Consider the following 24,852-nt stretch of genomic DNA (forward strand, 5'->3'; position numbering starts at 1 on the left):
TAGAAAAAAAAAAAAACCTGAAACTATTTTGGCCGTTCAGGCTATTCTGATTCCAACTCATTTCCTGAGCTTTATTCTGGCATGTTCTTCCTAAAGTTACTATGCCCCTACAAAACAAAAGGTTTAGTAAAGTATAATTAAACATAAAACAAAAGTAAATCTAAAAAAACTGCACTGACATTTTATTCATGCCATCTTCATTAAGCAAATCTACAGAGAATCTAACTGCTAAAATGCATTTAAAAAACTATTAGAGCTGCAGAATACTGATATAATTAATGCTGCAAATATTACATTGTGATTTATTAACTAATTCAGGGGACTTGTTTGTTTTAGAACTTTACTTTTTAAAAGTAACCATAACAATGAACTAAAATATGAAATAAAAAATAATATATATTCTGTAATTACAAATACGGGTTTCCAGGTGCATGAAGATAGCATTTTATTTTTATTTTTTTATTTATCATATATTTTACCAGGAATTTCCCATTGTGATATGCATCTCTTCTACCAGAGGGTCCTAGCCAAAATGGCAGCAGGGCCGTGCAGAGACCATCCAAAGGGCATGTGCAGGAGAAATTTTTTGAAGATTTTTTTGCGCGCGTTCTGAGAGGGGGGGGGGGGGGTTGTTGTTGCGCGCGTTCTGAAGAGCGGGGGGGGGGGGTTGGTTGTTGTTGCGCGCGTTCTGAAGAGCGGTGTTGTCGCGCGCCTACTGAAGGGCGGGGGGACCGAGGGTGTGCCGCGTCGCGGGGGCACTTTTGATCATTTTGGAAGGGCACTTTCTATCCAAGACTAAAAAGGGCATGTGCACTGCACAGGTTGAGCCCTATGTGTGCACGTGCCTGAATGGCAGCACAAAATGTTTTATATACAAAAATAGACGACCATAAAATATCACTAATTAAAATATAGGCAAAATATTCACATGATTCTTCCAGATAAGACTCCAAAAGATTTTTCAAAACATTTAGAGATGGAATTGTTTCAAACATGATAACACTCTGCATTTCATTCCATAATGTAGGACCAAAGGAGGAAAAGGCTGTTTAACCAAACCCCATACACACTCTAGGAACAGTCAAATGTAATAACAAGTATTATAACTACAAGTATAATATGATTAAAGGTTTATTTACACAACATCACAGATGCATGTTTTTGTAAAAGCAACATTCTGATTGCGATAAATGTTTTGTGATAGTGGGATTCCTTAAAACAAAACTATTTCATGGCTGCTTCCAAGTATTTATATTTGCCGTGTGTACACGTTCAATACTCGTTTTAGATTTTTTTTCACATTTAATTTTAGAAATTAATGAAATTACAATTATGAAATCAAACATTTTTGTTATCTATAGATATTGCCATTATAACAACACCAGGTTTAAGGTTGCACTCCCTTTTTTATCACCCTTTTTATTACCCAATGGTTTTTTATCTATACCAAACTTGAACAGACTAGAAGAATCAACAACAGAACAATGTAGCAATAAGAGAGACATTTGGAGTATTATGGCCTCAAATATGAGAAACATGCAATAACTTAATATAGCCGAGCAGAAAACAATCAGTCACATTTAATTTTTAAGATAAAGGCTTTGTGACTCAAATACATAATTCTGCTTTTGAACAATTCCATGCAAATGTCCACCTTGCCATGAAAAAAAATAAGTTTTCACCAAAATATGGTAACCATTTCTACAGTAAGTGTTTTGTGTAAGCAAGTATTTTACCGCACTTTAGAAATACTTAAAAATCTCTCTCATTGTTTTTAAACTATAATAATTGATTTACCAAAGTCAACTTCACATCAGTCACATCCATAACGACACACTTTTTCCGCATAAATGCAAAAATATTAAATAAAATAAAATCAATTATGTTTGTTCTAGAGAGCCAACTCTTATACTTTTGACTAGCATAATTTCTTTTGGAATGTGCCGTTTAACTCACAGAATTTCTACAAAGTATGTTGTATAACTCAGACATCCTTTTTTGGTCACGTCCACAACGCATGTTTATTTCCCTTATTTAATGTATTAACATATTTACAGATTGATATTTTTCTGATCTCCTAACTCTGGTCAGTTGTTCTGGAAAATATAAACATATGTTTCAATATAATGTTAACATATATATTTTCTTTGTAAATTTATGTTTTGAGTTTTTACTGCAAATGTCACATCCATAACGCTGGAAATGCTCTTTTACCTCCTGTTTCCTTGCAATAAGTTCTTACCAAACCTATGCTCTTTGGCTGCACAGAAAACACTAAAGACATGACAGATGTATGTCCTTCTCCTCCTAGTATTCTCGATGAGCTAATGCTGAAATGCATATTTCATGCATGTGTGCTTTGCTTCTAAACTAAGAGCACCATCAGCTGCATGTGGTCAACACTACAACCACCACTGCCATTAAAGAAACGTCTTATTCTTAAAGCAATAAAAAAGACAAGATGCAAAGTGAGGAGCATTTCAGACCATCAGTTCAATCAATGCATAATTCCCTGTGGACTAGAAAAACATGCATCTAGAATGCACATGCAGTCAGATATTATCTATAAATGTCACATTAATATTTGCTCAGAACATGCAAAGAGCACATAGGAAATATGTTCCTACTTAAATGTTTAGAGATTTTTGGCACTTTTTGACTTATATTACTCAACTATAACCTTTTTTGAAGGTTGACCATCAGTTTAGCCAGCTAGCGGGCGAGTGTCAAAAATGCTTTAGCTAGCAGGCTAACTAGTTTAAACAGTCGAAAAGAATCCCAAAAAAGTTGTTACGAGTAGAACAATAAAGTTTATAAAATAAAAATACACACAATAAATGTAATTCAGACGTTTTGGACTATATTAGCACCAAACAATGTCTAGTTCCTATTTTTAAAAGGATGAATAGAGAAACACTGAGCTAGCAGTGCAGCAAAACTTCCTGCTGCTTTACAATGCCACTATAAACAGACTGCCATATACTAATACATTACACACCACTAAACCAAACCCAATGTATGTCAAAAAATGGCCTTAATACGATCATTTAAAGGTCATTGTGCCATAAAATGAAGTCGTAATCATCACTGCAGCTCCTCTTTCAAGTTTTCAACGACAGTTTTACAAGAACCTCCACACGTCCATATGCGAGACATTTTAAAGAAACATGACCTTAAAAAGAAAACAAACAAAAGTTGCCACTTTAGATGAACAGCAGCTACGAAAAAAGCTAGAAAAAAAATACATGTAAATCCACCCTAGTTTAACACTGACACACTAAGCTACGCCCTAACGCAAGTCCCTAAAAGATCACACTGAAACTTTTTCTCTCCACAAGCAAATGGCTGAAAACAACTTTAAACAGCTGCGACCAGACAGCGGGCTGTGATCGCTTTCCGCCCTAAAGCGCACATTTAAAGCTCAACAGATCTGGTAAACCCATTAGAACCGCTGGAAAGTGGCCTGAAGAGTGCTATATTTGTGTAGAAAGGGAGGTTACCTGAGTCAGGGAGAGACTGGCAGCCATAGTGTTTCTGTTCCCACTAGTTCATCCTGCGTTGCGATAGGCAATGGGCAATATAGGTATGCTACAAAACCTGGCACTGGAGTCCTTGGTGGATTGGAGCAAAACAAAACCCGGCGGTGCATTGTTCGGTGGATCTGTTGGTGATGATGGGACAGCCAATGACTGGTGATGGCGCCTTACAAAATAGACACTGGAATAGAGTTCTTAGTGGAACAGGAGGACATAAAATAAAACACGGAGAGGGAATACCTGGATCAGGAGATGAAGAAGTGGTGAACTAATGCGAGATCCCTCTTTTTTTCACGGATATTTTTTATTCATGAGATTTTCAAGCAATACTAATAATAATAATAATGATGATAATATTAACAACAATAATATTAATTATAATAAATGAATATAAGGAAGAGTAATTCTAGGATTTTTATTTTAGAAGGGCTCAAACCTAATAAGGGTATAATAATAATAATAATAATCATAATCATAATAATAATAATAATAATAATAATAATAATAATAATAATAATAATAATAGGTGGCATGGTGGCTCAGTGGTTATCACTGTCACCTCACAGAAGGTCGCTGGTTCAAGTCGTGGCTGGGAAAGATGGCATTTCTGTGTGAGTTTGCCTATGTTCCTGTGGGTTTCTTCTGGGTGCTTTGCTTTAACCCCACAGTCCAAACATGCGCTATAGGTGATTCGGGTAAACTAAATTGTCCGTGGTTTAAAGGTGTGTGTTAATGAAAGTGTATGGGTGTTGTCCAGTACTGGGTTGTGGCTGGAAGGGCACTCGCTGCATAAAACATGCTGGAACAGTTGGCAGTTCATTCTGCTGTGGAGAATCCTGATAAATAAGGGACTAAGCTAAAGGAAAATTCAATTAAATTCAATTCATCTTGATTTCCATAGCACTTTTACAATGTAGATTGTGTCAAAATGAATGAATAATAAATGAATAAACATAAGAGGAGATTCTACTTACATTTTAGAGGGGCTCAACCCATATAAGGGTAATAATAATAACAACAACAATAATAACAACAATAATAATAATAATATAAAAATAATCATAGATAAAATTAAAAAATAACTAATAGGTTAGGTTGTAAATAAATTAATTGCATTATGGTAACATTGAGTATTGATTACTGAATAAGCAAATACAAGACCTGTTTACTGTGCTATCCACTGTAAATTTGACTTTGCATTTCTATGCTCAACATTTTTGTTTCCACTTATAAGAAAAAGGAGAAAAAAGTGTCCACTTCTCTAATTCAAATTAAAATAAATTAAATCTTTTACTTTAAGGCTTTAAAATATTTCACAACTGGGTCATTAAAAACAATATTTAATACAAAGCTTGTGATGTTTCATGTCTGTTGTCGAATAATTTCTCAACATGACAGAACGCTACTGCCACACTGTAGATTTGAATTCAGAGATATATTATCATTTAAAACATGGTAGTTTCATAAAGTATGTGTTCATAGTTTAGCAACATGTGTTCATCATGTTTTTAGAAACAATAAAATCACCAACACAACTCCAGACACAAAACTCAACACTTTTCAACAGACAACTGAGCAGACAAACACAACAAACAGAAATAAACAGTTTTTTTCCAACAGTTTTATTTTTTCTTCAGCAATTCAAATCTGTAAATAATAAAAGAGCACCCTTTTTTTCTCATTCACCAAAGGTTCCTCAGCTCTGCTCTGGAGATCGTCTTTTGTGTCAGTTTTCTTTACTCTCCTCCTCCTCCTCCTCTTCTTCTTCTTCATCTGCTCCTCCATTTTCGTACTCTCCTTTATCTCATCACTGTCACTTTTCTTTTTCCTCCTCCTCCTTCTCTTCTTCTTCTTCACTTCCTCCTCCTCCTTCTCAGCTTCCTTTGTCACACCAGAGTCCATTTTGTTTTCCCCCTCTGCCTCCTTCATCTCCACCTCCTCCTTTATATCTTGTGTACCAATTTTCCTTGGCCTTCTTCTCCTCCTCCTCTTCTTCTTCACTTCCTCCTCCTCCTTCTCAGCTTCCTTTCTCACCTCATTGTCCGTTTTCTCTTCCTCCTCTGCCTCTTTTATCCTCTCCTCCTCCGTCACTTTCATCTCCACCTCCTCCTTTATATCGTCCTCTTGTGTACAACTTATCCTTGGCCTCCTCCTTCTCCTCCTCTTTTTCTTCACCTCCTCTTCCTTCTTTTCACCCTCATTTATTTCATTAACGTCCTTTTTGTTTTCCTCCTCCACCTTCACGTTCTCTTCCTCCACCTTTACGTTCTTGTCCTCCTCCACCTTCAAGTTTTCTTCTTCCTCCACCACCTCCATCTCATTTTCCTCCTCCACCATCACGTTCTCTTCCTCCACCACCTCCATCTCATTTTCCTCCTCCACCATCACGTTCTCTTCCTCCACCACCTCCATCTCATTTTCGTCCTCCACCATCAAGTTCTCTTCCTCCACCACCTCCATCTCATTTTCCTCCTCCACCATCACGTTCTCTTTCTCCACCACCATCATCTCCTTTTCCACCTCCACCTTCATCTTCTCTTTCCTTTTCTCCATAATGTCATTTTTCATGGTCACCTCTTCCTCCATCCTCCTCCTCCTCATTAATTCCTCAACAGTGATGTCATTTTCACAATCTGTTAAAGGAGAAACACATTGAACAAAGAGACCTTAAACTCCAGGTAAAATGAAGCTGAAGTTTATTTATATCATTATATCCACGCAGTAATAATCATTTACCTTCTGAGGATCTCAGACACCACATCTTGCACAATGACTGGAAAAAACGTGCAAGTCTGTTCTTTTTGTTCTTTTTGTTTTTCTTCATGTTCACCTCATCTGTTAAAAGAGAAATGATTGCACAGTCATTTCAGAAGAAATTAAAAATATATATTTGTTATTTAACTCTTCTGTAAAGTTTTGCAATAGACCATTTTGAGAAATGTAAACAATAACAATGGTCCTAATCTATTTCCTGATTTATATTTTTAATTTCTCTAACTTCCGGGAATCAAAAATGTCCACATATTAATTAATAATGTTAAAATTAACGTGAAGATATGATTGAATTGCCTGTTGTTACAGATATGAATTAGTATGATAACAAACAGGAAATGTTCATCGGCCAATGACATGACCACATTGAAATGGCCTACTTTAACCATGTATTTTTGCATGGCATTGTATGATTATTTCAGGCCCGTAACCAGGAGGGGCCTGAAATAATAAAGCATTTTTATTTTCACTATTCATTTTCACTATTTATGATGTATGGTCCAGAATTTACCCTATACATAAGCTCAGTTGTCCTATTTTGACTGCTGTGCCATCATAAATAGTGAATATAAATAGTGAAAATAGAAAGGTTTTAAGACTGATGTGACTTCAGCTAGCAACTTTCCCCAATGCTAACAAATATTTTTCATGAGTCCAACATACAGTTGTGCAGAAAAAAAAACAATCTGAAGTAAGTGAAGTCATCTTTTGCTACTGTATTGTTTTTAAGCGAACATTTCACAAATAACTTTGATTTTAAATCTTGGACCTTACTCTTGAAACAAAAAAGGACCAACAAAAAGGTTTGAAACATCAAAAGTGGACCATATTATATTTAATTTGAATACAAATTTGGCTATTGTTGTTGTGCATGAATTTTTACATTTATTTTTTACAAGAGAGGCTAAAATGTAATTAATTGTTAAGCTTTACATTATTTCATTGTAATAACCAATTAAGGCAACTGAAACCATTTGAGTAAAAAACAAATTTATATGAGTACTGTGAACTTATTCCATTGAAGTTGAAGTGTTGAGGTATTTAATTGACTCATTATCTTCAACACTGAGATCAAAACTCTTCAAATGAGTAGAATTAACTTTCAGTAGATTTTGAACATTCGTACCACAATAACTTACCATTGGTGCCACTTGAGGATCTTGATTTGGGGAAAGAGAACTTCTCCATCTTGACCCTTGCTCCGTCTTCGACGCTCGGTTTGAGCTGGTATTGGTCAACCATTGATACGGGATTTTCGGCTTTCGCCATCAACCACTGAGATCTAATGACAGGGTATTTTATCGACAGTATTGTAGTTGAATCAAATCGTCGTTTAGCTGAGAATATTTGCAACAAACTACACCTCCTTAACACCACTTCAACAAACCAACAAAAAAATGTTCAGTTTGCAAGTCTAATGTTCCATTTGGAACTACGTTTAGAACACATCCTCCGCGTCATCGGTCACCTCACGGCATGTTTACTTTTAAAGACAAATGTATGAAGATGAATGCTAATGACATAAAGCATATACGTTTCAAATTAATAATCCATTTAAAACAGCTTTTGTCCTTTAGATTATTTATACAGCTAGGATATAAGCTGTTTTAAATGGATAATTTATTTAAGATATAATAATTTATTTAAGATATAACTGTAAACAAAGAAGCACAACAAATGAAACAAACGCACCTACACGACGGGCATGTATTGACTTAATTAACATAATATATTCATTTGAGGTATTATGCTTATTTAATATGATCCATCCAGCAAGACATATGCCATTACCACAATAAAAAAATAAGTGTCATAATAGTAAATACTTCAAACCATTATAGTAAGTGTATTACACTTTATTTACAACAGGTTGTTGATAAATGCTACTGCATGTTAACAAGCCTATAAAATACTTAAAGTACTATAAATTACTAAATTATTTTTATATGGGTTTGTAAAATCATATTGTTTACATGATTTATTTGAAATACTGCAATATGGAATGTTGATGGAACTTTTCATTTAAAATATTGCAATTATTTGTCACCTGACATCATCATGATTTAGCGATTATGCACTTTAATCTAGTTTTGAACACACAATTACTTTTCTAATCGTCTCAACTTACATCAATCTTCATTCATTCATTTTCCTTTGGATTAGTTCTTTTATTCATCAGGGGTTGCCACAGCGGAATAAACCGCCAACTATTCCAGTATATTTTACGCAGCAAATGCTCTTTTTATTGGGGGTTAAGCAGGCCCAACAGTCCTAAAATGCACCATTTCTACTTTTAATTTTTTATTTAATTAGGTGTGTTTTAATATCACTCGAATGTCTTATCTATGTTCTATCTTAATGCAATCTCTACATTTTAAATTAGCTTTCTCAAAATAAATTTACAACCAAGAATAATTACCCTAATTTGCCCAGTTAACCTAAGGAACCTTTTTAAGCCTTTAAATGTCACTTTAAACTGCATAGAAGTGTCTTGAAAAATATCTAGTAAACTATCATGTACTGTCATCATGGCAAAGATCAAATAAATCAGTCATTAAGAGATGAGTTATTAAAACTATCATGTTTAGAAATGTGTTGAAAAAATCTCTCCGTTTAACAGAAATTGGGGGGGGGAAAGTATTGGGTGGGGGGTTGGGCTAAAGATTCTGACTTGAACTGTATTTATTTATTTGGATTAGATTGAATTCAACTGGATTGTCATTTAACATGGACATGGCAACAAAACAAAAAAGGGGGGGGGGGTCAAAAACCCCTCATGAATAAAGGGACTAAAAGAAAATGAATGAATGAATGAATAAATGTTTAGTTTGGCCATAGCTTAACTGGTTAATAATTTTTTTACAAATAAATATGTATTCAGGACACTTAAGTTGGGTATCTTACTCTTTTTGTAGTTTTATTATCGGGACAACAACTGTCATACCATAGCTTTTCTTTCTGTGTCAAGGAACATCCTTCAGAAGACAAAAAGTACAAAATATATCTTTAAACTCATTAAAGGACAAACAAATGAGATTTGAAGAGACTCAGAGAAAAACTGTTGATGTTGATTGACTTTAACCAAACATTCAGATCAGTAGGATGAGGAAATTCTTCAGTTTAATGCTTACAGCAAAGCAAGTAGGTGAACTTTTAGATTTTTGTTGACCAGAGCTGTTTTCAGGAAACCATGACAAAGATTTGTTTAAACCTGATTACAAATAGACTGACAGTGAGTAAGAGGTTATGAATGAATGAAAACTCTCTCTCTCTCGATTTCTCTAAGACAAACACACACAAACACAACTGCGTCAAGCCAAAATGCTGCAGAGGAGATCTAAACCGCTTTCCTATATTCTGTAACAGCTGGGAAATGGAGACAAAATAGTGGCAAAATTACCTCAACACTGCTCAACAATATTAACAAAAAGTAAATGTAGTGTCTGAGGTAATCTGAGAATTGTAGCTACCAGCTGATGATGGTTATGCTTCAAGTTTTGTGTCACACAGAATTGCTTAGCAAGCAGGATATCTGAAATCATTTGTAAACAAGAGCGCTGAATTCCTACAATATTACGTACAGGCGTGGGTCTGATGGGTCACATTAGCTCCCTTTTACTTTCCCTGACTGAAATTCTTGGAGACCTGACAAAATAGGAATGAAAATTATGACAAAGTCAATCTATAAATAGGTTTGTAGTAGTGAGAAAGGACAAAAAACAGCAGAAGAATCCATCACACAACCAAAAAGTAAAGGAATGTCCAGCATAAGTCCAGTTCTCTTTCCTGTACCCCATCAGTCATGAGGCGTTCTTCATTAGTTCCTGTTGAAATCTACAACTCGTCTTTGAGTCAGTTTCCTCTTCCTCGTCCTCGTCTTGTTCTTCCTCTTCTTCTTCCTTCTCCTCTTCTTTCTCTTCCTCCTTTGCCTCCTCCTTTCTTGACTTTTCCTCTTCATCATGTTTCTTTCTGTCTTCCTCTTCTTGGCTTTCCTTCATTTTCTTTTCAGCATCCTTAAACAACAATAGATGAATTACATCAATTAAACGGACAAATATTTATTGGGGCTAATAATAATAATAATATTAATAATAATAATAATAATAATAACAATAATAATAATAACTATAATAGGAAAAATGTGTACTTTTGTGGCTCCCCAAGTCTCAGTGCCGACCTCTTCTGCCAACTTGGGGTCGTTGGTAATTTGTCAAAAATTGTGCCAGACTTCACCTAATGACATTAAAACAAAAGAGTCGATAATGAGTTATTAAATATCAGAAAAACGTAGTAATGTTTGGGATGTAAAGGAAGAAAACTGCTAATTTACCTGCCACAAGTCCAGTCCGATCACTCCGATGCTGTCGTATTTATAGATCTCGCTGTCAGCAGTGTATTCTGGGTTATCAATCTCAGGGTGCACCCATTTCCCCTTGTAAGCAGGATTGTCGATCTGGCGGGGTTTCCACTCACCCTTCAAGAGATTCACAATTCAATTTAGGAAATCAAACAGCAAACAACCCAGTATTCACACAGACAAAAATAGGGCTGCATGATATTGGAAAAAAATAGACATATCGATATTTTATTTTTCTGCGATACACATTGCAATATTGAGCATAATTTCAATGGCTCTATGAATGACTTGAATGGCTCTATTTAGAAAGAATAGAATAGAAATAGAAAAGAGAAGAAGGCCAGTACATCTGCGTAAAATATAATAAACCAATCATAAGCATTGCTAAATACAGTAGTAAAAAATAAAAGTAAACAGTCTAGGAGGTGTTCAGGCACATGAATTGAATGATCAAATGTAAAATAAACCTCTATACAGCTCATTAATCTTTCTACAAGTTACAAACATTATGAATTGTTATACTTGAATGCTTACACACTCACAGACCTTAAAAATATATGCAAATGTAAATTTGTAGAGTTACAATAAATCACGTTTATTTCCAACTGTGGCTCCTGGTCAGGTATAAACTGGACTCCACATTTCAGATCATGCGATGTGTCTATTGCAAATGCTCACATTTCGATATTGATGCTGAAATGATATATTGTGCAGCCCTAGACAAAAACAAATTGTACAATATATTGAATTTGATGTGGAATGATGATTAACTGGATTGATTTTCTAAATGCATAATATTGATTTCATTGAGAATGAAGTTTCATTGAGAATGAGTTTTTTCAAACTCTTTTCTCCAATCAAGACTTCTCCTATCATTTGATTTACACAAACCCCCCCCTCTTTTTACCAAAATCAAACTGAAGCTCACATTCACATGTGCCTCCGATAAAACAATCAACAATGGATAAACAGAATCAAGATGCCACCTTATATTTTACTTCAATGCATTTACTCCAACAGTAAACTAAAGATCTGTCGCTACTTTTGTTATATCAAACTGAAACTGTAGAAAAAAAAGGCATGGCTCTATGAAGTTTGCTCTACTTTTCTTTACAATTACTTTTTAAAATCGTTTTGAAATTAAAATTCAGTTTATTTTGCTAACGCACATTGTTAATCTTTAGGAGAACAATTAATCTGTGCAGGTTAATTCACTGTTTCGCCTGATTCACACGAGACTTTAGCATCAATGCTTGACAGAGGGCGTGTCTGAAGTTGGGGCTGACACGATCATCATAGCAGCGTCAGCCAATAAAACTAGCCGTCAATCAACTGTCTGAGCTGGGGAAATTGTATGAAGCTATTTGATTGGCAGACGCTTTTATTGGTGCTTAAAAAGTTTAGAAAGTCTCAACTTCAGCAGCAAACAACACGGATCCACAATTCAGTTCAGCAACATTTGACGATACCCGTTTGAAGTGAATGTGGAGCGTTGATGCCCCGTGTGAATTGGGCGTTTTGGTAATCTTCAATGCAAGTCAGAGCATTTGCTTCTGCACTTGTATGTTGATTTCAGTTTCACAACCACAATATTCCTAACCACACCCCTATGATGATAAACGAGCAAGCCCCGCCTCCAACTCAATATTCTGTTTCAATTGAAAGTACTTTAACACACTGAAATAAAAGCCTCAGCTTAAGACTGGAATTTGTTTTGTAGTTTCCATCCCTTAATTTTTTCTAGACTCAATTTTAACAATATCATATGACCTCAAATGTTGTCAGATTGACCACACCACGAGCATCATGCACACACTTTAGAGTCAGTGTAATAAACCAAAACGTGCCATTCATTTGCACAGACAAGCAGAAAATGTAGATCTCAAACTTAAATAGTATCTAGTGGTTTGATACTATTTATAATATTGATATAATGTGATTTAATTACGTGTACAGAATTACTTTTGACTTATTCATTCAAACAATTACCAAATTCCACGACAATTATACAGCAAGTTCAGATTTTAGATGTAGATTCTGCAGTTTCCGCATCACGGAAATCATAGGGCTGTATATAGGGAGGTCAGGGTTGTCAAAAGTATCCACTTCAGCACCAATCAATACTGAAATTTTTAAAACTTCCATTTCCAGATAACATTTGAACACTGTTGTGCTTGTTTTAAAGGGACAAATTTTAATTCTGTGATCATTTACTACCTTACCTACTCAAACACAAAAGAAGATATTTTGAAGTAAGCTAGAAACCTGTAACCATTGACTTGAATATTTTTTCCTACAGAAGGAAGAACCTCAAAGCCATTGAACCAATTGAGGGTGAGTAAATAGTGAGTATATTTTCATTTTTGGGCAAACTACCTCTTTAAACATTGCTTATAGGTCAGATTCATTTGTATAGGCTGTCATATGTGTATAGTTAAGTATCTTATAGTACATGTTAGTTATGTATAGTTTTTGTGTTTGCATTTATGATTTATTTATGAGGACCGTTGTCCTGCAAAACACAACATTTCGTTTCTCTGTATGTCCCCACATGTATAGGAATGACAATAAAGACTTTAAACTTGACTTAAAGCGCAAACACAGATACACAGACACTAGAGCATTTGAAATCAGATCAGCTGATAGACGTAGCTTTCAAACATTCAAGTGTGTCTTAAGTATCTGTGTTTGCGCTTTGAGCAATGAACACAATGGCCACTCAGATGCATTTAAGATTGAACTCAACAGTGCTAAAATGAAAAAAACCTTACCAACCGGTATTGAAAGAGCCATAATTAACCACTTAAACTCTGCTGCTATTTGGGGATTTCTGCCTGGATTTTGCCTACCCAAATTTAAAAGCTTCCCAAATCCATATAAAGAGGTGTAAATGCAAAAATTTGGTCTCATTTTAAAGAAAACCCTTTGAATTTTCATAAAACACTATTGAAAGTGTTTAAAATATCTATATATGTCGTCTGTGTTACAATAAACACCTAAAAAAAAGAGGCGCTTTTTGTATTTTTTTTTATAAACTCAAATTTGAAAGTGTACCGTTTAGGTTCTGTATGGTCTAGCGTGCTGTTATTAATTTTGGTGGTTCCTGCACATGTCTGTAATCATAGGAAAAAAGAAAAAGGTCTCTACCAAATTCTATGCAGAAGTTATTGCATTCCAACTGATGAAAGGTGCTGTACAAGCCACAGAGACCGATCCTTGTTTACATATTTCACTATTCATTGGTTGATCAAACATAATTCACTGTGTTTGGACCACATCAGACATATAAAAGGATTACTTATGCACATCACCTCAAAAACAGAGGAGAATGGCCCTGAGGTGCACAGCATAAGGTAAGAGATGACAGCTGTCTGTGCTATCTGGGGCTGCTTATTGATCATGAAGGTATTGTTTACATTTCTGCGCCATGAAAACACCGTGATTCATTCAACAACTGTTTGGCATAGGAATATAATTCAATAAAAAGAATGCTAGAACTGTATGAGCACCGGCAAGAGCTTTCATTTGAGCTATAACTTGTACATGTGTCATATAAAAAAATATGAAAATAAACCGATGTAAAATACCCAGCTCGAGTATCCAAAATACTGTGTATTTGAGGGTAAATAACTTTTATACAGAATAATAAAAACCAAAGTGATACATATGTGCATAAAATATAGATTCTACACTTTCAAACGATGCTTTTCAAACGGGGGTCTGGTGCAACGATAGCCCTTTAAATCTAAAAGCGAAAGTCGATGACGTCACGGACCCGGAGTTTAAGTGGTTAAAGAAATAAGAGTACCTTGTAATCAGGATCGGTGACCATTGGTGGTTCCCACTCACCGTCCATCTCTTCATCATAGTCATCAGGCTTCTTGGCATCAGGATCAGGAACGTTCTCAGGTTTGTCCCATTCCTACAAAAACACAAAGACTGTATTAAAAATACATGAAGAAATACATTTCATACAATATTTCAGAACAGCTCTTGGAAATGCAGTGTATGCAACAATAAAGTTGATGACCTGTGTGTGTTTAGCCCAAATATTGGCTAATTTAAGCAGTTAATCTGTTACGTGATAAACAAAAGCGAGGGCATGTTTGTTTTATGGACACTGTCCTTTACCTCTGGTTTCTGGTCTTCAGGGTCATCAATCTTCTCCCTCTCGTCCCAGTCTTCAGGCTTTTTGGCTTCGGGATCTTTGATCTTTTTGGAAGGCAGGAAGTCCCAGTCTTCTTCCAAAGATCCAGATTCGACCTTCTTATTATCAATCTTGACTTCATATGTGTTGTCTGGATTGACAATTAATGTGTACAGATGGCTGTATTCATCATCCTAGATGATAAAAAAATACATGGTATATTCAATTCAACTATATGAGATTGCAATACTAGTGCTAATGTGGATTATGCAACAGAAAAAAAAGAATTACCTTGCATCTAATATCTTTGTTGATCAAATGATTTCACCTTTGTAATTGAAGATAACATGTACTTTCTTAGTGCCAGGGCCACAGATGTCAGGACCTGAAAGAGATAAGATGGCATTATGGGTGCCCAAATAAATTGATGCATGTTTCAGATGTAAGATGTCTATAGACGGATTAAGTACTGACCAAACATGATGTTATATGTGGAGTCTCCATGCATGTCTTCCTGATTGAGGTCTGATGGGAAAAGTTTGATGTAGCCTCCGCCACAGTCAATGCTCTGCTCGTGTTTTACACTGAACTGGATCAAGAGAGGCTGATCCTTGTTAAAATCACCCAAGTGAGCAAACCTCACGTAGAAATGAGCATCCTGACTGGTCTGAAGACCTGCAAGATTTACTCAGGGCGATGGCCAGCTCCAGATCCTCCTGCTCTCGCTCTTCTCTCTCGCTCTCCCGCTTGGCCCACTCTATCATGTCCTCCTCAGTGGGATACTGCTCCACACACACAAACACACAGACTCATACACACACACCATAACCCCATCAGACAGCCTGGCAAATTAACACCTGTCTGAAGTAACAGTTATTACTGAATAGGGGTCATGCAAATACTAAACACATCCATGTATAATGTAACACATTCAAATATACAGTCTGGTGAGAGTGAGATGCTACAATTATGCATAGCGTTCGGTTTCATTAACAATACAAATGAGATTTCTGGTGTTTAAATTTACAGTTCACTCAAACAAATGTATTCACTTAAATAAAAATGTTAACATATTCAAATTAGGACTGAACAATAGTTTGTTTCAGCATCGATATCGCAGAGTGCACATTCGCAATTGTCACATTGCAAAATCTGCAATATTGAGTCTGAATTACATTTGACAAGGAGCTACAGAATTGTATTTAATTACTGTATTTCTAGGATTTATATATAAAAAAATCTTACTTATAATTTTTGTTTAGTTTCTAGTCCAAATATCTACATTTTAAAGCAAAAATAAGATTAATTTACCCCATTGGCAGATAATGTTACTTGTTTAAAGGAAAAACTCTAAATTTTGACTTATTTCTTCTGAAGGTGAAAGCAAAACAATATTTTTACTTGATCTAGTAAGAAAAGCATTTTTTGCATTGTGATTATTCAATTCCTGTATGTGAATACTGTTTGACTCCCCAGAAAACCATCAAATAAAGCTATTCAAACTATCTTGTGAAACTGTACTTGTGTCGCAATATTAATTGCAGAAAAATAAAATATCACAATATCAGTTTTCCAATATCGTGCAAGCCTAATTCAATTTAGGAATTTTGTACTTTTGTTTCTTTTATCATTTAAACAATACTTCAATCTATTTTTAAAGAATATGTAACTATATTTTAATCATGGTTTTCTTTTTCTTTCTTTCTTCTATATACAGCTAAAGACACAATTATTAGTTATTAATAATTATTATATTTATTATAATAATTCTTTCTAAACTTTACTAAGTAATTTTTACTGGAATGTTTTTTCTAAAAATAATTAGATAATATAATAAAATATAATAGAAATATTAGATTTTTTTTTTCTTCAGGAGAAAGTCTTATTTGTTTTATTACAGCTAGAATAAAAGCAGTTTTTTTTTTGAAAACCATTTTTAGGTCAAAATTATTAGCCCTTTTAAGCTATATTTTTTTCGATAGTCTACAGAACAAACCATCGTTATACAATAATCTGCCTATTTACCCTAACCTGCCTAGTAAACCTAATTAAGCCATTAAACGTCACTTTAAGCTGTATAAAAGTTACTTAAAATATCTAATAAAATATTATTTACGATCAGCATAGGAAAGATAAAATAAATCTGTTATTAGAGATTAGTTATTAAAACTAATATGCTTAGAAATGTGTTGAATAAAATATCTCTGTTAAACAGAAATTAGGGGGAAAAATAAACAAGGGGGCTTATAATTCTGACTTCAACTGTGTGTGTGCTTTGTATATATACTGTATGTGTATATATATATGTGTGTGTGTGTGTGTGTGTGTGTGTGTGTGTGTGTGTGTAAATACACAGTTGAAGTTATAACTCATTTCAAATAACTAATTTATTTTATCTTTGCCATGATGACAGCAAATAACACTTTACTAGATACTTTTAAGACACTTCTATACAGCTTAATGTGACATTTAAAGGCTTAACTAGGTTTATTAGGCAGGTTAGGGTAATTAGGCGAGTCATTGTATAAACAATGGTTTGTTCTGTAGACAATCACAAAATTAAAAAAAAAAAACTTAAAGGGGCTAATAATTTTGACCTTAAAATGGTTTTAAAAAATTAAACTGCTTTTATTCTAGCTGAAATAAATCAAATAAGACTTTCTTCAGAAGAAAAAAATATTATCAGACATACTGTGAACATTTCCTTGCTCTGTTAAACATCATTTGGAAAATATATATAAAAAAATAAAGAATACATCTTTCAAAACAGTTGGCATGCCTTAATTGCACAAAAAAGCTGAAATAAAATACTAAAATAAAACATATAATAACTTTTAAAAAATGTAAACAATTGATAAAAATGAGAAATATAAAAAAATAAGACGAAAATAAAACTAAAATGATATGCAAAATAAACCTAAATAGAAATTGAAAAACACAACAAAAGGACCAACTAATAGTTTGTTTATGTGAGAGTGTTGTATCATGAGTGTAAAAGTTGTTCCTTCACAATTTTCTTCAGTTCCGTGTGCAGAACTAAAAATGCTGCATTATGCATGCCACGTCAGTAGTTGGCAATGTCAGTTTGTAAAGAAACACTACTGTAACATGTTTTGTAATTTACAGATAATAATGGTGTCATTTTCAAAAACCTTGACTTTGAAATTTGCTGTATTTTTAATGTTAGCTTTTCAAGCTCCCAGCATGGGGTTGTCGTGTAAATGAACAACCACAGACATAAAGCGTCTTCCATTTTTTGTTGAAAACTGTCATGCAAACATGCACCACATAAAAAGAATATTTTAAATAGTCTGACATGACAAAACTCACCACAGCAAACTCATCTTTGTCCAGCATGCCATCTCTGTCAATGTCACTGAGCTCCCAAACCTAAAACATACATCCAAAAGAAATCAATTACAACATTTCAATCTATTAAATTGTTTGGTCACACTTTATTTTGATGGTCCGTTTGTTGATTTTAAGTTGCATTGCATCTACAGGCCAACTAATTCTCATTAGATTATAAGCAGACTGTTAGGTTGGGGTAATGTTGGGGTAAGCTCACATGTACTAATACTCAAATGGACCATCAAAATAAAGTGTTTACTTGTGACTTATTTTTACATTTTCAAGAGGGAACGACAAACTAGCTGTAGATCAGATTTATGTTTATTATAGTTTATCTTTTAAAAGAACATTTCACCAAAAAAAAGAAACTTTACTCACTATTTCCCCTCATATGGTCCCAAACAATTATGCCTTTTTTTAATTCTGTTAAATTTTACTATTAAAATCACTGACTTCAAAAGTAATATTTCCACAAATACTATGAAGGACAATGATTACAGGTTTTCATCTTTTTTTAAATATCTTCATTTGGTTTTAACAGAAGATAGATATTAAGTAAATCATGACAATTTTCAGTTTTGGTTGAACTTTCCTTTTAAAAATACTATGCTTTCAAGCAATGGCTCAAGAGCGCACCCTGGTGGCTAGGCCTACAAATGCACCTTAACATGTATAAAAGTGATATCTTTACACTATGCAATGAACTTTAAATATAAACCTGTTTTCCACCACATTCATCTTACCCTGCCAAGAACATCCACTGGGAGTTTAGAGTTGAGGAGCACTGGTTTGACCTTATCGCCCGTGAGCATGCCACCCACTGGAGAGAGGCTGTCAAAGATGGCATCGAATTTCACCTTCTCCTCTGCCTATATGACACACAACACATTCATAAATGAGCAATAAAGTGACTGTGGCACTAAAGGGATAGGCTGATCTATAATTTATGAATGATTCTACTGACAACATTTATACAAATAATTAAAAATCTGTTGTGGATTTGACCATGGGGTGTCGGCAGGCACAGGGCCAAACTGAAGAGGACTGCTAGTGTCATGCTAGATAGGAAACAGATAAAACAGTCATCAAGTCAATAGACACATAACGCCATTTTCCCCTCAGTAAGCAAATAAAATCACAGACCCAGCAGCTTTAAAGTCGTTGGTAATTATATTCCCAGGGGCCTGTTTCAGTAAGCAGGTTCAAACAACTCGGAGTTTAAATGTGAACTCTGAGTTGATTTACCGAGAGATTAAAAACTCAGAGTTTTGGGTTTCAGAATAGCTGATCTGAGTTAGGTCAATTAACTTTTGAGTAGACTCACCTAGCTCACTCACCTGCATGGAGCAAACTCTCACATCCTACAGTTATGTGATGCATTGTGTATATGCTTTATTAAAAGATCAGTCTTTAATCTAGTTTTCCACTGAGAGTGTTTCTGAGTTTAGGAGCCAGATATGTATACCCTCAACCTCCTTTAGTGGACTTTGTTACTCTGGGTATTGCCAGAAGCTCTTAGATTTGAGATCTTAGGCCCCATTTACACTAACACATTTTAGATTTAAACGCATAAGATTTGCTACGTTTACGCCTTCAGTCCACAATACCCTGGAGTTTTCGAGCTCCAATAAAAAGGAGGTTTCCAAAATGCCAGAGGCCATTTTCATTTTAAATCACTGCTTATCCATGTAAGTTCCAAGCTTGTACACCAAGGCTAATACGCACGCACACCGGATAAACTATGGCAGCGGCCATTCCCATGTCACGTCTTTTCCACTTGCAAGTTTGTCATTTTTAATGTAAGAATATATTTACAATGTAAACAAAAGATATGTTAGTCGAATTATTATTAAAATTATTATGCATGTATGAACGCAGATGGGAACAACAGTTAATCTAAATAGCTACTTACCTAATATAAAGCTTAAATTAACATTAGACATAACACCCGTGAAACCATGATTATTCCTCAGATTGTTACATCTAAAATTGTTATGCAGTTCAAAATATAAAATATGAATGAGTCTGAATGTAAAAGAAGCCTACTTTAGCAGTCCACTGCTTTTGTTGTGCTCTGAAATACAGCATTTGAATTTGAGTTTCAAAATACAATATATTAACATTTTAATGTAGAAAAAGCCTAAGTGGGTGTCTTAAGTAGCAAAATACAGCATATGAGCTCTTATTTGCAGTTGTGTCATCACTCATATAGCAAGTCAAATCTGTCCGGCCCTTCGTTTGAGATGCTTTTCATGAACCAACACAACACTTGTTACACCAAATTCTGTGACCATCGTATTAACACCCCCATGATAAACTAATTGAATAGCCCTGCCCTAAAAGATCACTGAAACTTTTTCTCTCCACAAGCAAATGGCTGAAAACAACTTTAAACAGCTGCGACCAGACAGCGGACTGTGATCGCTTTCCGCCCTAAAGCGCACATTTAAAGCTCAACAGATCTGGTAAACCCAATAGAACCACTGAAAAATGGCCTGAAGAGTGCTATATTTGTGTAGAAAGGGAGGTTACCTGAGTCAGGGAGAGACTGGCAGCCATAGTGTTTCTGTTCCCAGAAATGATGGATCTGTTGGTGTTGACGGGATGGCCAGAAATGACTGGTGATGGCGCCTTACAAAATAGACACTGGAATTGAGTTCTTAGTGGATTAGGAAGACAAAAAAAAAAGAGAAAAAAAACACGGAGAGGGAATACCTGGATCAGGAGATGAAGAGGCGGTGACCTAATCATAGACTGTTAAGGACCTAATACAAGATCCTTCTGGATTTTATCATGGATATTTTTCATTCATAAAACTTTCAGGCAATAATAATAATAATAATAATAATAATAATAAATGAATAAACATAAGGCAGGAAAATTCTAGGATTTTTTAGAGGGGCTCGAATCTAATAAAGGTATAATAATAATAATAATAATAATAATAATGTCACAGCAAAATAATAATATTGTCCGTAGTGTAAAGGTGTGTGTTAATGAAAGTGTATGGGTGTTTACCAGTACTGGGTTGCGGCTGGAAGGGCACCCGCTGCATAAAACATATGCTGGAACAGTTGGCAGTTCGTTCTGCTGTGGAGACTCCTGATAAATAAGGGACTAAGCTAAAGGAAAATTCTATTAAATTCAATTCATCTTTATTTCCATAGCACTTTTACAATGTAGATTGTGTTAAAATTAATGAATGAATAATAAATGAATAAACATAAGAGGAGATTCTACTAATATTTAGCGGGGCTCGACCCAAAAAAGGGTAATAATAATAACAATATTAATAATAATAATAACAACAACAACAATAATAATAATAATATTAAAGTAATCATAGATGAAATTAAAAAATAACTAATAGGTTAGGTTGTAAATAAATTAATTGCATTATGGTAACATTGAGTATTGATTACTGAATAAGCAAAAACAAGACCTGTTTACTGTGCTATCTACTGTAAATTTGACTATTTGCATTTCTATGCTCAACATTTTTGTTTCCACATATAAGAAAAAGGAGAAAAAAGTGTCCACTTCTCTAATTAAAATTAAAATAAATTAAATCTTTTACTTTAAGGCTTTAAAATATTTCACAACTGGGTCATTAAAAACGATATTTAATACAAAGCTTGTGATGTTTGCATGTTCTCCCTGCATTCGCATAGGTTTCCTCCAGGTGCTCCTGTTTCCCCCACAGTCCAAAGACATGCTGTACAGGTGAATTGGGTTGGCTAAAGTGTCCGTATTGTATGAGTGTGTGTGTGGATGTTTCCCAGAGATGGGTTGCGGCTGGTAGGGCATCCACTGCGTAAAAACTTGCTGGATAAGTTGGCGGTTCATACTACTGTGGCAACTCCGGATTATTAAAGGAACTAAGCCGACAAGAAAATTAATGAATGAAGGAAAATCTCCAACACAACTCCAGACACAAAACTCAACACTTTTCAACAAACACAACAAACAGAAATAAACGTTTTTTTTTTCCAACAGTTTTATTTTTCATTGAGCAATTTAAAATCTGTAAATAATAAAAGAGCACCCTTTTGTTCTCATTCAGCAAAGGTTCCTGCAGCTCTGCTCTGGACATCGTCTTTTGTCTCTGTTTGCTTTATTCTCCTCCTCCTCCTCCTCTTCTTCTTCATCTGCTCCTCCATTTTCGGACTCTCCTTTATCTCATCACTGTCAGTTTTCTTTTTCCTCCTCCTCCTTCTCTTCTTCTTCTTCATCATCTGTTCCTCCTCCTCCTTCTCAGCTTCCTTTCTCACCTCACCGTCCATTTTCTCTTCCTCCTCTGCCTCCTTCATGCTCTCCTCCTCCATCACTTTCATCTCCACCTCCTCCTTTAAAGTGTCCTCTTTTCTACCACTTTTCCTTGGCCTCCTCCTCCTCTTCTTCTTCTTCACTTCCTCGTCCTCTTTCTCAGCCTCCTTTATCACTTCAGTGTCCATTTTTTCTTCCTTCTCTGCCTCCTTCATGCTCTCCTCCTCCATCACTTTCATCTCCACCTCCTCCTTTATAGTGTCCTCTTTTCTACCAGTTTTCCTTGGCCTCCTCCTCCTCCTCCTCTTCTTCTTCACCTCCTCTTCCTTCTTTTCAGCCTCATTTATTTCATCAACATGCCTTTTGTTTTCCTCCTCCACCTTCACGTTATCTTCCTCCTCCACCTTCACGTTTTCTTCCTCCTCCACCTTCAAGTTTTCGTCCTCCACCATCACGTTCTCTTCCTCCACCACCATCATCTCTTTTTCCACCTCCACCTTCATCTCCTCTTTCCCTTTCTCCATAATGTCATTTTTCATGGTCACCTCTTCCTCCATCCTCCTCCTCCTCATTAATTCCTCAACAGTGATGTCATTTTCACAATCTGTTAAAGGAGAAACACATTGAACAGTCATTTTCAAAGAGACCTTAAACTCCAGGTAAGAGTAAAATAAAGCTGAAGTTTATTTATATCATTATATCTACGCATTAATAATCGTTTACCTTCTGAGGATCTCAGACACCACATCTTGCACAATTATCGGAAAAAAAACGTGCAAGTCTGTTCTTTCTTCTTTTTGTTTTTCTTCACGTTCGCCTCATCTGATCAAAGAGAAATGATTGCACAGTCATTTCAGAAGATATTAATATACAATATTATTTTAAAATAATAATGGTCCTAATATATTTCCTGTTTTACATTTTTAATTTCCATAACTTCTGAGAATCAAAAAGGTCCACATATTAATAATGTCATGATAGCTGTTTTAACGCGACGATACGATTAAATTTCCTGTTGTTACAGTTATGAGTTAATATGATAACAAACAGGAAATGTTCATCGGCCAATGAAATGACCATGTTGACATGGCCTATAGCATACTTTAACCATGTATTTTTGCATGGAATTGTATTTTCATTTCAGGCCCGTAGCCAGAAAGGGTTTGAGCCTGAAATAATAAAGCATTTCTATTTTCACTATTTATGATGGTCCAGAATTTGCCCTATACATAAGCTCAGTTTTCCTATTTTGACTGCTGTGCCATCATAAACCAAATGTTAACAAATATTTTTCATGAGTCCAAAACATTTTACAAATAACTTTTATTCTAAATGTTTTATTCTAACGGGTCCCGGCCGCAGAACTCCAAGGCAGATTAAAGTGCCTGAATTATCAGGAGAAACAAAATCACAATGAAACTTCAGTGTCTTTCCCCAGGCACAGCTTAGAAGCATCTGTTTATTATTAACAGTCATATTCTTGCAAACATATCCTCACAAATCATGTAATGTAAAAATATCCTCACAAATCATGTTTCATTTAATCAAACACAGTTTTGTTCTCTTTTTACAACAATGGAGTCTTCAAACACGTATACACTGTGTACTCTCTCATCATAACACATTTAATACCCTTTGTATTTTTATCAGGAGGACACAGAATACACTTTAAATCCTTTGTTAACCATCTATTTAATTTTTCTTTCTTTGTAAACACCTCTATATAACCATTTACCATAAAACTACTAAACTCACTGAACCATCATGTGCCTGTTATTTGTATCATTTAAATTGTAACAGTTGCACTTGACACCATTTACCAATGTTACTCTCTACTCTCATAAACTTTATACATTAACAAATATACAACTAATATATACAATAATAAGTCATTTTCTGTTCAATTATCACATACTGAGTAAAATACATATCATTTAGGGAGTCAGTTATAACAAACTCAGACCAACTGTTATTTTGCTGGTACTTTCATCTGAATCACTCTTTTCAATTAGCAACTTTAAATAAGGTATTCACTTTACAAACACATAGGAAATGTGTACTGACATGTTTTTACATGAATTATAATAACCATATTGACTTTTTTTTATGAAACATACCTGAATTGTCAGGAGAAACAAAAATCACAATGAGATTTCAGTGTCTTATTCCAGGCCTTAGCTTAGTAGCATCTGAAGTAAACACAACAAGTATCGCCATGGTAATCCACAGCACTTGTTATTTTGTTTCAAACCCAGACATTAGTAGTAATAATAAATAATTTTTAACAGAGTATAAATAAATAGATAGATACATTAATGACGAAACAAACACTTCTGTGGATACACAATGGTGCATCACAGTTACCTACACTCTTTTCATTTGATAGTTAAACTATTTATTTGATTAGTAGTGGTAGTAATTCA

General features: G+C 34.8%; 3 protein-coding genes and 1 pseudogene across 6 annotated transcripts in view; all 4 read right to left on the reverse strand.

Moving 5' to 3' along the window:
- The window catches only part of eps15 (epidermal growth factor receptor pathway substrate 15), a 40,300-nt gene extending 36,755 nt beyond the window's left edge, over positions 1-3,545 (reverse strand). For all 3 annotated transcript variants that reach the window (XM_068223119.2, XM_005166923.6, XM_002663099.8), the window contains exon 1: positions 3,501-3,545. In XM_068223119.2, the coding sequence (XP_068079220.2) occupies positions 3,501-3,527 (27 nt within the window). In that variant the 5' untranslated portion in view covers positions 3,528-3,545. The remainder of the gene's footprint in view (positions 1-3,500) is intronic.
- A 1,627-nt stretch (positions 3,546-5,172) lies between these two features.
- LOC141375600 (uncharacterized) lies at positions 5,173-7,802 on the reverse strand. Of its 2 annotated transcripts, XM_073910176.1 has the most exons (4): positions 7,448-7,802; positions 6,273-6,371; positions 5,775-6,169; positions 5,173-5,456 (listed from the first exon to the last, which is right to left on the reverse strand). In XM_073910176.1, exons 1-4 carry the CDS (start codon positions 7,575-7,577, stop codon positions 5,178-5,180), a joined length of 903 nt encoding a protein of 300 aa, XP_073766277.1. In that variant the 5' UTR covers positions 7,578-7,802; the 3' UTR covers positions 5,173-5,177. The 2 variants fall into 2 exon arrangements, with proteins under 2 accessions (XP_073766277.1, XP_073766276.1); XM_073910175.1 differs by having other exon boundaries at positions 5,173-6,169.
- A 1,397-nt stretch (positions 7,803-9,199) lies between these two features.
- Positions 9,200-18,975, reverse strand: LOC141375876 (calreticulin-like; annotated as a pseudogene).
- Positions 18,976-22,142: 3,167 nt separating this feature from the next.
- Positions 22,143-24,652, reverse strand: LOC141375601 (uncharacterized). The gene is made up of 3 exons (XM_073910177.1): positions 24,547-24,652; positions 23,153-23,251; positions 22,143-23,033 (listed from the first exon to the last, which is right to left on the reverse strand). Exons 2-3 carry the CDS (start codon positions 23,175-23,177, stop codon positions 22,219-22,221), a joined length of 840 nt encoding a protein of 279 aa, XP_073766278.1. The 5' UTR covers positions 23,178-23,251; positions 24,547-24,652; the 3' UTR covers positions 22,143-22,218.
- Between the last annotated feature and the right edge of the window lie 200 nt (positions 24,653-24,852).

The sequence above is a fragment of the Danio rerio genome, chromosome 8 (assembly GCF_049306965.1).
Source record: "Danio rerio strain Tuebingen ecotype United States chromosome 8, GRCz12tu, whole genome shotgun sequence".
NCBI lineage: Eukaryota > Metazoa > Chordata > Actinopteri > Cypriniformes > Danionidae > Danio > Danio rerio.

What these genes read in the sequence shown, in the direction of transcription:
- LOC141375600 (XM_073910175.1), bottom strand. Translation starts at nt 7,577, where the DNA reads ATGGCGAAAGCCGAAAATCCCGTATCAATGGTTGACCAATACCAGCTC. An exon ending in ATCCTCAAGTGGCACCAATG is followed by an intron (nt 6,372 to 7,447) that starts GTAAGTTATTGT and finishes CTCTTTTAACAG; the next exon opens with ATGAGGTGAACATGAAGAAA. An exon ending in GTGTCTGAGATCCTCAGAAG is followed by an intron (nt 6,170 to 6,272) that starts GTAAATGATTAT and finishes CTCCTTTAACAG; the next exon opens with ATTGTGAAAATGACATCACT.
- LOC141375601 (XM_073910177.1), bottom strand. Translation starts at nt 23,177, where the DNA reads ATGTGGTGTCTGAGATCCTCAGAAG. An exon ending in GTGTCTGAGATCCTCAGAAG is followed by an intron (nt 23,034 to 23,152) that starts GTAAACGATTAT and finishes CTCCTTTAACAG; the next exon opens with ATTGTGAAAATGACATCACT.